This window comes from Panthera tigris, chromosome D1 (genome assembly GCF_018350195.1).
Source record: "Panthera tigris isolate Pti1 chromosome D1, P.tigris_Pti1_mat1.1, whole genome shotgun sequence".
In the NCBI taxonomy this organism is placed as follows: Eukaryota; Metazoa; Chordata; class Mammalia; order Carnivora; family Felidae; genus Panthera; species Panthera tigris.
This window is the reverse complement of record NC_056669.1, coordinates 48,625,989-48,640,458: the sequence shown is the minus strand read 5'-3', so window position 1 is coordinate 48,640,458 and position 14,470 is coordinate 48,625,989. Positions and strand designations below refer to the sequence as shown.

The 14,470-nt window shown below is 36.8% G+C and overlaps 1 protein-coding gene across 2 annotated transcripts in view; it reads right to left on the bottom strand.

The window, feature by feature from the left end:
• The window catches only part of LOC102972156 (disks large homolog 2), a 768,935-nt gene that overhangs the window by 16,491 nt on the left and 737,974 nt on the right, over positions 1-14,470 (bottom strand). For both annotated transcript variants that reach the window (XM_007078972.3, XM_042959513.1), the window contains one exon: positions 9,203-9,302. In XM_007078972.3, the coding sequence (XP_007079034.1) occupies positions 9,203-9,302 (100 nt within the window). The remainder of the gene's footprint in view (positions 1-9,202; positions 9,303-14,470) is intronic.

The window sequence follows — 14,470 nt, the reverse complement described above, 5'->3', positions numbered from 1 at the left end:
GCAGGAAGACTGGTGGTAGCATCCTTTTGTCAGGGTCCATCCCACTTCCAAAGACCCTGTACCAATCAAGTACTATGTTAGGAAGCCTGCAGGGAAGCTGTCATGGATGGGATTACATAATAGCTGTGATTACAGCACCTCAAGCCAATTTTTACTTTCATGTGTGGGAACGAAAAGGTGTACAGGGAATGTGAAGGAGACTAAGAGAAGGGGGGAAAAGAGTCACAGTAATAAAGGAAAGACAATTCACATCTGTGTGGCCATAAAGGGCTTTCACACCCATTGTTTTCTATTTTTCACAGCCATTTCTGTTGAGGTCGGTGTTCTAATGAACCCCATTTTACAGATGAAGAAGCTGAGGCTTGGAGATGTTAATGGGGCTTGTTTCCTCAGTTATTAAGTAGTGGAGTCAAGATTTAAAACCACACCTTTTTTGACTACTCAAAGGGATGTAGAATTTTCTGTTGGGATGGGGATAAAAGGGACACCTTACCAATGAACAAAGAATGGGTGGCAAACTTAGGAGCTGAACCCAGGTCAGAGTTACTGGGAGGCCATACAGTGCTCCATCTATAAACACCAACTGTTTTTTTGTTAATGCTGCTGTGTGTTGTCTCTGTACAATAGTCATTCTTAGTAGTTTTTCTATTTTTTTCTCAGGAGGTGTTGGCACTTAGAAATAACAGCTAACAAAAAGGTACAAACTATTACTTGGTCTTGTTTTGGCAAGTGCATGGCTGAAAGTGGGAGAGCAGCACAGTGCTGTGTGCAGACAGCTGCAACTGTCAGGGAGTCAGCAGAGGCCTCTGTTAACAGTCTCTATGAGACCTTTGTGTTTAAACTGGAAGCAAGTCACAACTAGAGGGACTCAGAGTAAGACCTTCAGATGTCCTCATGATCTAGAAAAGCAAGTTGGTGTTTGTTAGGAGTTTTTAGAAACTAGAAAAGAGAGAGGAGGGAAGGGAAGACCAGGGGCAGTACACTTAATGTTCTAAATTTAGTGTGTAGCACCTGCATTTGATGATTATTAAAAATAAATTAGGTTCTTAGAGGTATGGAACATCAGTGCTAAGAAAGGGTTTGGAGGTCATGTGATTCATAGATGGCAAGTATGGAGCACACGCTGTCACTCCCCCATTTCGTGCCCTTGATAAGCATCACAGATTGATCTTTGCTCCCATTACTGCTGGGCTTCAACTTGGCCTCAGTACTTTTCAATACGATTCTTCTGGTGGCTGTTACCCATGGGTCAGCATTGGGATCTTGGTTAAAATCTGCCTGCCATCTCTGTTGTAACTCAGGCTACTCAATTTATATAAGAGAGAACTGAGGTTCAAAGATGATGGGTGATTTCTTCAAGGTCACATAGTGAATTGGTGGTTCAGTGTCTCCAAAGGAGTTCAGAAGATTAAATCAGTTAATGTACACAGAAAGCCAGGCTTAGTGCACAGTTAATGCTACATAAATGTTTCTGCTTGTATTAATTCAGTAGCCGGTATGGAATAGTTGAAATGTACTGTATAAAACATAAAGAGGCTTGGATTACAAACTATATGGCAGAGTGACAATGTATGGAATTCAGAAGTAAAATCTCTTGCTAGGTCTTATAACGCCACTATATTATGCAGCCTCTTGAAGCTTTAGCTTCCTCATCTGTAAAATGGAATGTTAATATAAGACATATCTCACTGTTTTATTGCAGAAATCAAGTAAGAAAATATATAATGAAAAACTGCTTTGCAAAGTCCAAACAACTAGAGGATTTATAAGGGCAATCCTTGAGCAGAGTGGAGAAAGGAGAAGAATATGGGCTTTTTTTGATGGATTCCAGTGGAAAAGTTTTGGGTCTCCTCATATCAGCACTCAGTTACATTCAGATCATTTTGAAAATCCTACTTAACTGATGAACACCAATAGAATAGAAAGATAATCATCAGTTCCCCTCTACCAGTGATGACATAAAGAACTTTATGAGCTTTGGGGAAGGCAGGTCTCAGCTGTAGACACTTGCAGTCTTCATTATGCCTACATGGATGGTCTTTATTGCATCCTAATATGAGGACGTTTGAAAGCTAAGATACAAAAACCACCACAGATACAAGCCTTCACTGTACTACTCTGTTGACAGAGAGAAATCTGGAATTAGTCCTTAATTAAGAGAGTTTTGAGGGGGTATTTTGCAGAATTACACAAGGTGTGCTGTAATTAACTGCATTATAGCTAGTGCCAGTACAGTTGGGCTTTGAAAAATTCTTTTTTTATAATGCTTGAGATGGTGCAGGAAATGTCTGAGCTGTTTATTAGAAATTGAGGTTTGTGTAAGTGTGTGTGCATGTGTGTATATCTCAGGAAATATATGCGGCTTCACTTAAGGTTGTCACAACATATGAGTCCCTGATGCAGTGTGAATAGTACCTCTGGGGCTCTGAGACATCCTGGTCTGGGACTTTGTTTTGACCACTGACCATTTTTTAAAGCCACTGTGTCCCATAGTGGACACAGAATGGTTCTAAGAGTAAAAAAAAATAATACCTGGACAACAGTGAACGAGGGTCTTTATAGTATTTGTTTATACTACTGTTCATAAACATAAAAGTTAGTCATAATTACAGCAAAACCCAGGAATTCAATAGAAAAATGCAGTTATTTTGATTTCAAAATGGCAATTTTCTGAAAACAATGTCTGTTCCAACCATGGCATGTTGCAAGTCTCCATGCCTTCTTTCCTGCCACTGCCCTACCTGGAAATTTCTTCCTCAACTTGTCTAGCTGGCGAGCACCTCATCTTTCCAAAACTCAGCTCAAAGGTCACTTCCTTTGAAATCATCTCTGAAGTCTCTCCTATTATTCAGCAAGACTTTTACCCTAGAAACTGCTGCACTTTGTGTATTTTGTTGTTGTTTGAGTGCTGAGTTCTAGAGTTGGTTGAGATTCATACTGGCTCTCATGGTGCCTGTGAAGAGAGCATGGCATGGTAGATGTTGACTGAGTAAATGAATAATCCTCCATAATTCCTCATATTTCCATCCTGGGGAAAGATGGAAATTTTTCCTCTGAGCTACAACAAAGGCTGTTTTTACTTTTATTCATTTGTGAAGAAAGCAATCTGAGTGGCTGAACTGTAACCTCAGATGAGACCCAGGCCAATATAGATTATTGGACTCTACATTTGCTCTCCTAATGTCATAGAGTCCAGCTCCAATTCTTCTCTCTTATAGATAATTCAAGCTGCTGCAAGTGCTTATTTTATTCACCCAGTAAATATTTATGTGCACCTACTATTTGATAATGAAGACTTATTGACGTCATCTTAGAGCATCACCACCAAAAACTTAAGCAGCTGAAAGCATTGGGCCAATTTTTCTAACTTTATTATTCTGGGAAGAATATTCCTACCCCTGAAAGAGAAAACAGGGGCCTCTAAAATACTCTAAGAAGGATTTACAAAGAAAAGCATAGTTCTTATATCTACTTTCTGTAAAGAGAATTGAAAGGAGAAGGTATGATGTTTCCCCTTTCTATACCTGCGTCTGCAGGATGGAAGCACAACACTTAGAACTGAATATCAGAGAAACTAGGGCCATTGGTCCTGTGAAACCCTACACACAAGTTGTATTTTTCCTTATACTAAATTGAGGGTACCTCATGTGTCAGGAAGGCAATTTTTGGTCACTTTTTCTTGGCCTGGTTTCTCTTTGTTTTAAAATTCAATGAAGGGAAGGGGGAGGCAAGTGTTTTGCCAATTTGGGAAAATCATAAAATTTTAAGAGTGGGAAGAAGGGAAAAACATTAAGGCTCATGTTGAGAACAAGAACCCTTTGATACCTTTCACCAATAAGACTTGCCATTCTGTTGTGGAAGAAAATTAGGTGGTTCTGATATTATCTGATTGATCAAAGGTATCTGTTTTCATTTCATCTTCCTCCTCTGGTCCCTTCCTCCATCTGGCACTTTTCTTCTTTTGTGCTTTTTTCTATTTGTTACCAATCTGATTCTATGAAGTCTTTCTCAAAATCCACATTGAATCTGTCACATTCCAAGAATACCAGTGGGTACTCCACCACAAAAAAGGCATGGTTTTATAACGTAACCATGCTGTAATGGAAGGAAAAAAATAAAGAGTGTTTTAATTTTAATTAATACACCATTCAAAGGGGAAAAAAACCCAACCAATTTCTGTCTTGGTAGCTGTGGGTCATTTGTATTGGGCCTGTAGTTTTCTAATATCCTCAGTAATTGCTTTTGAGGAAACCCATTTTATGAAGGAGGGCAAATAAATATTATAGAAGTTGTGAGGATCCCAGTAGTAATATGTACCTACGTTGGTCACCAAAAACCAGTAAGAGGTGGTAAGAAACCACAAGAATGCATCACAGGGATTGCTTGGTGTTTGGTGAAAATTTTTATACACTAAGCAAATGGCTTGAGGTGACCCAAAAAAGACCAGAGATAATTTTTATCACCTACCTTTTCAGAAAGTTAAGCTTTCTGATCCAAGATTTGTTAACTTAAAAAAAAAAAAGTGAGTTCCTTCAACATTAGAGGATGAAACTTTTTCATCACTTCCCAACCATCAAAAAAAAAATAAAGTTAGATATATCACAGTATCTACCTTAAAATATTAATCAAGGAGAGAAGAGATATAAAAGTTCACACTCAATTTAAAAGGAACACTGTAATTTCTCAAGCTTTCTCTCGCAAAGGGGAGCCAGGAACAGAAAGTAAAGGCAAAATGAGAAGGGAAATCAAACTTTTTATCCCTCCTGCAGGGAGTTTTAATTATGTTGGGGGGCAGAATGTCAAAGTCCACCAGGTTGAACTTTCCCCCCATCTTCTCTGGGAGAAGTGCATCAGCAGGCCGCAGCCAACAGAGGCTGGAATCATTTACTAGCAAGACTGCTACTGCCTGCACAGATCACAAAAGAGTCCACAGATGGCCCTAGTGTCTTTTGTATCTTTCCACATCAAACGACGATTTCATTTCAAGCCATTTGCTTTGGATGAGGATGATAAAGGGCAGCAATTGGAACACAACAACAGCAAAAATCTGAAGTGACCACCACAGGCAATGGAGCAATTGCAAAGGAAAGAACCACAAACCAAAGCAATAACTTACGGTAGCTACTTTCGCTATCGCTGGCATTAGAAGAAACATGTTCTGCAAGAACAGCACAGCAAATTAAAGAAATACCAAGCATTGGAGAGCAGCCAGAACGCGAAGGAATACATTCATGCATGGCTACTACAAGTGTAAGCAGAAGGCAAGGGAAAGGCTGCAGAAGAGACGGCATTAAGAAAACTCCGTAAGATACAAAAGATGAAAACTTTATCTCCATTTTACAGGAAGCTGCTACTTGATTGCTGGGGCTTCTTTTTAGTAAACAGGAAAGCACCTTTAATCACAAAAAATGTATAATGTCCACCTAAGCACTTTTCTTTTTATGAATACTTTAACCCCATTCATACGGGACTGATTTTCCACTTTCATGTTACAAAGGTCAATGTGTCTCAGCTGGACCGTTTCCTGACTCTAAGTTCAGAAGCTTCTGGTGTGTAGACATTGTTTTCTTACGAGCTTTTTGTTTCTCTATTTTAGCCTTTAGGTATTTTGCTGGAATATTGCATTTCACATTGCCAATTGATCCCTTGAAATTTATTTCTACATAGATGCTTCCTAAACTAATTCTCAGGATGAAAAGGGACTATTGAAGACTTTTCCTGCTCCAGTGAGTGAGGAGAAAATCTTGGAGGAAGAAATGAGTCACTGAAAAATGATTTATGAATCAGCTTAATATCTTCTTGATTTTATTTTTAAGATTCTTGCTTGGATAGCTATCAGGTTCTGGAGGAATGAAACAGGCAGGGGACAAATGGTCTGATACCAAACACAGGTCCTGGCATGAAATATGCTTTTAGTTCATGTTAAATAACTTGCTTGTACAGTGATATGTCAAATTTTTTTTTCATGAAAACACAGTTTAGCTGATGTTACAGGGATATATGTGCCATATTTAGAGACTTTATGTCCCCAAATCATTTTATTTGCACTCTGTATTAAGTTATAGAAGATAAATTCATTAACTTATCAAGTTCTTTGTATATCAGGTTAATTAAATGAGGAATACGTGACTGACTTCTGATGCTCATCAGTAATAAACTCAGGCTTTTAAAAAGTGGCAACTGTTGTACATTTTTTGAAAAAGGAAAAGAATATATAACATTATTCTCTAACAGTAAAAAAGTGCTTTAAAATATATTTTTACGTTCTCACAAATTGAATGGATTTTTTTTGTAGCTTTATTGAGGTGTAATTGACAAATAAATTGTAATACACTTAAAGTATACAATGTGATAATGGGATATGTGCATATATTGTGAAAGGATTCTCAAAATTAAGTTAATTAATACATCCTAGAAGGATTAGTTCTAGAGAATGAAACCAAGGAAAACCAAAACATGAGTTAAAATCACAAAATCACATGAATTATTTCTCTTTGTGTTGGTGCATGTATGACCAGGACTATACTGCTAATTTATGCACACATTTTACAAGTGCAAAGGGGCACCAGGGAAAGAAATGTGAATTTGTTTTCTGTTATTGAAAAAAGTCACGGTACACACCCAACAATGGTGTATCTTCATGTACATGATTATCTCAAGTACCTTGAATTGGGGATGACAGGGTTTTTAGTCTTTTTTTTTTTTTTTTACTTTAACTAATAATGAAGCTACACTATTCTGTGTTTTGCTTAGCCAATCTCTCTTATTATCAAGATATTGTATAACAGAATTTTTCCACTTTGTATGTAAAGAGAAATTGAAAATATGTTCAAGCTAAAGTGCAAATTATGGCTAATAATAGCGTTAACTGGCAAATAAATTTAGTGAAATCTGTTCAGTTTTTAAAAAGTAAACAAACATTTGCACATTCTGGATTTAAAAGGTCATCACTCATATTTTTGACATTCTAATAACAGCTACTTTTTAGTGATGTTCATTTATTAACAATATATCAAAATGCTTCCCCTTCCCCCACCGACCCCAGTTGAAAATCTAGAAACTGGTGGTACTTGATGCTGTCCAGGTAATGTTGAAATCAATACCTGAACTTTAGCCACTAATTCAAGAAAAATTTTATGACATACTCCATATAGAGACTCAAAGATAAAGTTTTCATCTTTCAAAAGATCAGTAGTTACTCTTGATCAGATTTTGTTTTCTACATATATATCTAAAAGAAGAGTCCAAATTAACAATCTGAAGGATGAAGCATATCATTACACAGGGTTATAGAAACAGCTCTTGAAAACAAAGTCCAGCTCAATGCTATTTTGTTTAATACAAATGAAATGAACAGCTTCTAAGAATACTGCCCATAGCTGTTAAATTAAAACAAAACAAAATCAACCAAAAAAATGAACATGTGATACAGCTGCAAAAGACACAATACTGTTCTTATTTCATTGGTGCCTATACAATGGTGTTAGTATTACAGAGAGAAAAATTATAGCATAGTAGATTAACACAGGATTATTATTTTTTACTGCTCAGTGCAATGAGACACAGACTAAGGCATTAATAACTAGAAAATTTAAAGGTTTAATATACTTTATTTTGCACTCTATACTATAGAATGAAGACCTGATGATGTAATACAGCTAATAAATGACTGATAGAAAACATATTAATACATATCTAAAATTTTATCATACAAACGTGCCAAGCAGGATCACTGCAAGTCGGGGAAAAAAATCAACCGTAGTTAATAACAAAGAATTACCCATGGAAGATCAAATAGCTTAATGTTTATTTTTTGAGAATGCATGTTCCTTTTGACAATAAAATAGCCCCTTTACTAATAGCAAAGTACACCCCAATTATGGAAGTTGGCAAGGTCATTAAATATTTCTGGGTAAAAAGGCAGAAGAAAGGACATAAAGTACATTTCTGCTTTCTTGTTCTAAACATTTAGCTCGCCCTTTCTTTCAACATGGCTTCTTGCTCTCTGGGAGGTGTTAGGCGGTAGAGCAAGGGATGCCATGTTGGCATCAGGACCATGTTGGCCACATCACACGGTCAGAAAGGGAAGGTGTGAACTGCAACAGAAGTTACAGTGCCTGACACACTTTGCTTTTCAATGCTGACATGCAGAACAAAACGGTTGAAATTACTCTGGAGGAGCATTCACAGCTAGGTAACATAAAACTCGTATCTTGTGCATGCTAGGAGTGAAAGGCCCTCAAGAAAAGGAACAAAAGCCAAACTCAAAAGGAAAGGAAAAGAAAAGAAAAGTTACAGTGACCATTCCTGGGAACTTACTCAGAGTCTTTGTTCCATAACCGTCGTCACCTAATCCGGGGATGTCCTGCATGGAAGTCCCCAGAGAGAGCAATGAGAGAGGAAGAACAGCCACGGAAGAGGAAGGAAGAAGTCAGTGGAGTTGAAATGGATACTACCATGACAGACCATGTTGCCTAAGCAATCTGGATCCCACTCTCTCTTCTTTTGAAACGACTTTCACCCCAAACTCCCCGGGCTGAGACTCAAAGATTTGTAAAGCAACTCAAAAGATTGTTAGTTAAAAAAAAAATCAGAAGACTGTTATAAAAAAGAGGAAGATTCGTCAAAAGCCATTTTTGCCCACTGTTCATGTTGCCACAGAAATGTGCCACTTAGAGCAATGGTCCACTCCAAGTTTCAAATCAAATTCTTAGATTTAGTATCTACCAGGACAAGCCCGCTGCTCAGTAAGTGTTTAACACTGGCTGGGAGGAAGAGTGTAAACACGATGCTAGCAATCAGTAGAGAGAATTTAATCACTCCCAATGAGCTAGAATTCCAAAACATACATGTGGCAATGGAATCTGGTATTTCTGTTCAGAAAAGAATTCGTCTCAAGCCCTCAAGAGCTATATGATAGAAGAGACAAACCCAGCCCTGGTCACAGAAAAATTCTGGTTGGAAGCAAAGTCCAAGCTTCCTGAAGTCCCTCTCCCATGCATTCTGCAAAGAAGAGCCACATCAAGGGAAGGATCCAGACTGCAGCCAAACACTGGTCACAGTAGTAAGCCCTGACCTGCCTGCCTGCCATGTTTGTTTGCCTAGGCGTGTGGCGTGGGGGGAGCCTACATCATGCGTGTTGCCCGTGAAGAATATTTTTCTCTTGTGTTGCATGTGACATTCTCTTCGAGAATCTACTTACGTTCAGGATCACTGGTTTCCTGCTCACTCTGCTCCTTGTTCTTGTAGAATGGGAATTTTCGTGAAAAGATGAAGCTCTTTTTACGCTTGTCATTGAATGACTGTGAAGGAGAAAAGGCATGGGGCAAAAACAGGGGACGTCTAATTGTTGTCACACTCATGCTGACAAAACAACTAGTTTGTAAAAGCAGAGAGAGCTGTAGTGACGCAAGGGGATAGTCTAAAGAGGTGTGAGAGGGTCCCTAACAGTAGATTTTATTTTCAAGGAGTGTAAATTCTGAATGATGACACTTTGGAAAAACTGCCTCCTAATGAAAAGACTGGTTGCAGGTAAATGATGATGGAGGAAAAGAGCCTTAAATTGGAAGCAGAAGACCTGGAGCCTCTGTCCTGGCTCTGTAATGGGCTAGTCCATCACCTTAGATGGGTAACTGAATCTCTCTAGACCTCAAAATCTTCTTCATCTGTATAATGAGGATAATGATAGCATCTCTTAGGATGTGAGACTTAAGTAATGCAGGAGATACGAAAGTGCTATACAAATGAGATCTTTATCGTCATCATTACTATCAGGGAGAAAAGACTTTCTTAGAGATACTAGACACATCAGTGCCTGGACATCATTTCTAATAAGTTGCATTTGAGTTACTTCAAGTAACTCAAGCTGAGTTACTTCAGCTTGGACTTAATTGAAAACACACAGACAAGTGCGTGGATTTATGATATATGACAAATATAGTGTTACACATAGATATATAATAATTATTCTTTCAAAAGAGATTTTAAAGACATATGAGCCCCACACCCTCATTTTGTAGACAGGGGGCTAGAGGCAACAGCAAAGCTGAGTCCCTTGCTGATATCACAGAGCTAGTTGGTGACAGCTAGGACACTGTCAACTAAAATCCAATATTGGAAAATGGTAACTTGATATTCACTCAGGCGAGGGAGAAATAATGGTCATTCATCTACATTCTGACATGATAAAAAATACTTTAAGAAGGACCCTTCTTAAAAATGTAAACCACTTCATTCAGTTAAATGAGGCTGAATTAAAAGTAATACAGATATACATAATAAAATAAATTTGAAGTTATTCATTTGCTTGCCTAGAAAACTCTTTAAGAAAATTTCATTTAATTCCCACTCTTGCTGTTATGTAGAAGCATTGTGGGGTTCTTCTTTGGGACATGTGTTCACCGTCATTTTTACAAGCTGTAGGTGATGCAGGTCTTTGTAATTTCACGTTCACATATCATTTAAAAAAAATGTTTCACCAGCTTGATTATCATCCTTATTTGACTGGCTTTGTGAGTCACTCTCCAAAGAGCGAGACTTGTTACCACGTAGGTATTAAAAGGAATGCACCAAAGACTACGAAGGTAATCTGGCAAGGGGTATTCTAAAATAGTTTTAGCAATGGCAGCTGGTAGTAATAAATGTAGGGACAACAGGGTGACTACTTGGAAGAAAAAGTACGTGTTTGGATGTATGTATTTTGGCCCATTGGTGGGAATTAGTTGCATGCCCTATTGATCTGAAGCTTGACTAAATAGTGTAAATAACTCATCTTCTTTGTATACTCATGCACTCTCAAATATCCATTTTGGTAGTCATGTTTACTTAGGAAACATTAAAGTGCTAACATTTTGGTGCTGTCATTCAGGAACTTGTTACTTTTTTGGGTGCTGGGAACTTCACCAAAATCAGTGGAGCTTAATTTTATGTTCCATTAAGAAAGCTTTAAGGAAAAACAATAAATCAAATACTTAAGAATTTTTGAAATTAGGGAACTTATTTTATACTTATTATGTCAAGTATTAGAAATATATTCTCAGGATAGAAAGAAGTATTGCTTCAGAATTTATTACTCTGCTGACAGCACTTAGGTTCCATATAATTTTGCCATAATTTGTGTCCAAAGGATTTGTGTTTTTAGACAAGGCCGGGAACTCCCCCCAGATTTTCCCAGCTAAAAAATGGCAAGTCCTTAAAGGAACATTAAACATTCTTGCATCACTCCAGTTTCATGCCACTTTTACATTTCAAGCATATTTAAACTTCAGTAACTGAAAATAAAAGAAAAAAATTATGTAAGAATTAATGACATGTGATATTGCAAGATATGTTAGACATTTAACTTCAACATCATGGATGGCTTGTCATGCAAAAAAAAAAATTTTACAGACTTTCATGCAAATACGAAACAATGCCCAAAGAAGTAAAGCCTGGGGCTAAAATGTAGACACAGATGGACAGTGTGGAGGCGTTTGAGGGCCAAAATGGGGCCACATGCAAACCACATCATTTAGCTTGTCTCATGGGGTCAAAGGAAATGAAAATGTGTTGTCTGTGATTAATTCTTTTCTCTTTTCAAAGCAAGGACTGTAATGTGTTAACATTTCCCAAGTATGAAAATGTTGTATATCATGAGTCACCTGATCGGGATATAATAATATTTAGCACCACATCTTAAAAGAACAGAAAAAACATAATAATTCCTCAAAATTAAATTATCTAATGCATTAGTCTTATTACCCACAGTCATTTTGTGTTAGAATTAAAGAGAAGGTAATAGAGTCATCGGTGGTTAAACCGACTTACATTTACGGACACAAAACCAAATCACAATTTCCATTCACACTCATAGACTTAAAAGACACACATTTAGGGTCTTAGTTAAACATTTCAAATCTAAGAGGTTATATATGTGGTTTATAATGCTCTAACACTAGTCCTTATTTTTTATTAGACATGTATAATACCATTATATAAACTTTTGTTTCTGTTAATTTTTTTTAACTTAAAAAAGGAAATTCTGTTACATGATTGTTAAGTGAGAATAATAAATTAGCACTTTTACTATTTATAGAACACATGGCTCTAAAGCAGCTGAAGGCTGGTTTGCATCTCTGTATATCATAGTTGGTCAATGCTATTTTTTTCTCTACATTGCAGTATCTTAAATCTTGATCTAATGCTTTCATGGCAGGAAACTTCTTTGAACAGAGACTTTGAAAATACCAATCACATGTGTAAAGTGGCAAGTTGGCATATCTAAGAATTCCATTTTAGAATTTGACCTGTGAAGTATTGAGTTCTTATGAACAAAAGTGATACAACAACAACTACAATTTATGGAGCACTTATTATGCTCCAGGGTTGTTCTAAAAGCTCTGCATGTGCTAATCTCCACACTAACTTCATGAGGTTGGTATCATCATTATTCTCATGTTGCAGAGGAGGAAAATGAAGTTTGCAAATCTTCTGTTACTTGTCCAGAGTCACATAGTCAATGAGAGGTAAAGTCAGGATTTGAATTTGCAAATATTACTGATTTCCAAAATTGCTGTTCTTATGAGCCAGAAAAGCTTCTGTAACTCAAGCCTGTTTCAAATTGATATTTAAAATTATTACCATTTGACTCTCATAATACTATAATTTGTCATCATTCCTACAGGTTCACTGCTTAGCAGTTATTTATTTAAGCCATCAGGTGCTATTGGATCCAACAATAGTTTCGTGGGTTATTCTGTTACAGTTTTTTTTTTTTTGGATACCCATTCATGTTTTGGAGGACTCTACGGTATTGTTCTTGTTCTTATGATAATGTAAAAAAAATGAAATAAAAAAAGAATTTCAGTGGGACAAGCTATGAATGGCAATTAAAAGTTGATTGTCCATAACAGGCAAATCTATAGAGACAAAGTAGATTAGTGGTTGGTTAGGGTTGGGGATGGGGTATACAGAGAGTGGGTAGTGAAAACTGATGAGTATGGTGTTAGTTTTAGGGGAGATGCAATGTTCTAAAATTAGATTGTGGTGATGGTTGCATAACCCTATGAATCTACTAAAAACACTGAATTGTACACTTTAAGTGGGTGAATTGTATACTATGTGAATTATATCTCAATAAAGCCTTTAGAAAAAAGGAACCTCTCCCCAACCCCTACATCATGGAATGGGAGGAAACAAACACAGCATGTTTGAAATTTTATTTGGAGTGAATACTTCTTATCTTGAATTGAATGAGAGGAAAACACACTCCCCAACCCTTGCAATCAATCTGATACACATGCCTTGTGTATCTGATTCTGCTGTTCCTCTGTTAAATGAATACCTTTCATGTTGTGACAGACATTAGAGCAGCCATACAAGGAGTCAACATATTATCACTGTCACTTAAATATCTCTAAGTTGTTAGGTCAAGTGGTATGAAACTGCCCAGCATGACCCTAAGTTGTAATGGCATTGCTGAAAGAAAGAAAGGAAAAAAAACCCAAAAAACTCAAATTGCTCCTTCTTCCACTTGAATCCCATGTTCTTACAGACACATGAGTGAATTGATATATTTTTTATTCTTTTCATCCAGAAAACTTTAAAACTAGGGGCATGTTTCAGTTTCTCTTCTCATCTTCCTGTTCTAATTTTTCAAATCTCAAATGTTTCCTAGCTCTAAAATGTTGCCTTTGTGATATGAATGTTCCCCAGGAAGAATTTAGATTTAAATTTATACAGAGCCCAGATACACACTTTTTGTGGCCTCCTTATCTTTTATAAATGCTTCTCTCCTCTTAATTCATTCTTGTCTTCCCTCCTCTAAGATAACTGTATTCCCTTTGGAAAAATGTTACTATAAATTTGGGCCATCATTTTGTATTACATATATATCCTGGTTTTGTACAGAAACGAGAACTGTATATAACAAAAGAGGCTCAAGAATGAGTAAGAATGAAACAAATAGGCTGTTAAAGGACAGCCAAGAGTTGGCTTTAGATACAGCTGTTCCCAGAAATGTGTCTATATGGATGTACGCATACATATATGTGTCTATAATATTGTCCAATTCAAAAAGGGTTCCATTTTCAATCCTAATGAATTAATGGATCTAGGCATTGAGCATCAATAGCTGGTAACATCACACATGTAAATAAAAGACAACCAGATGATATATGCTTCCTGAAGGGAGAACAAAATACTACTACAGAGTAGTTTTATAAACCTCTCTTCTCAGAAGAAAAGAAAACAAAACAAAACCCTTCTCTCCCCAGTGAATCTGAATATAATTCAACCTTTCATCCAACTACCAGTTTATAGAAATAAAGAGACAGAGAAACATGATAGATTACGCTATCAGGAAAATCTGGAACAAATTCTATAAAACAAATGGCCTGGTTTCTTAAACACAAAAATTGAAAGAAAACAAAAAATAATGGAAGGAAAACATAAATCAGAAGAGACTTAGGATGGATCAACTACAATAGATTTC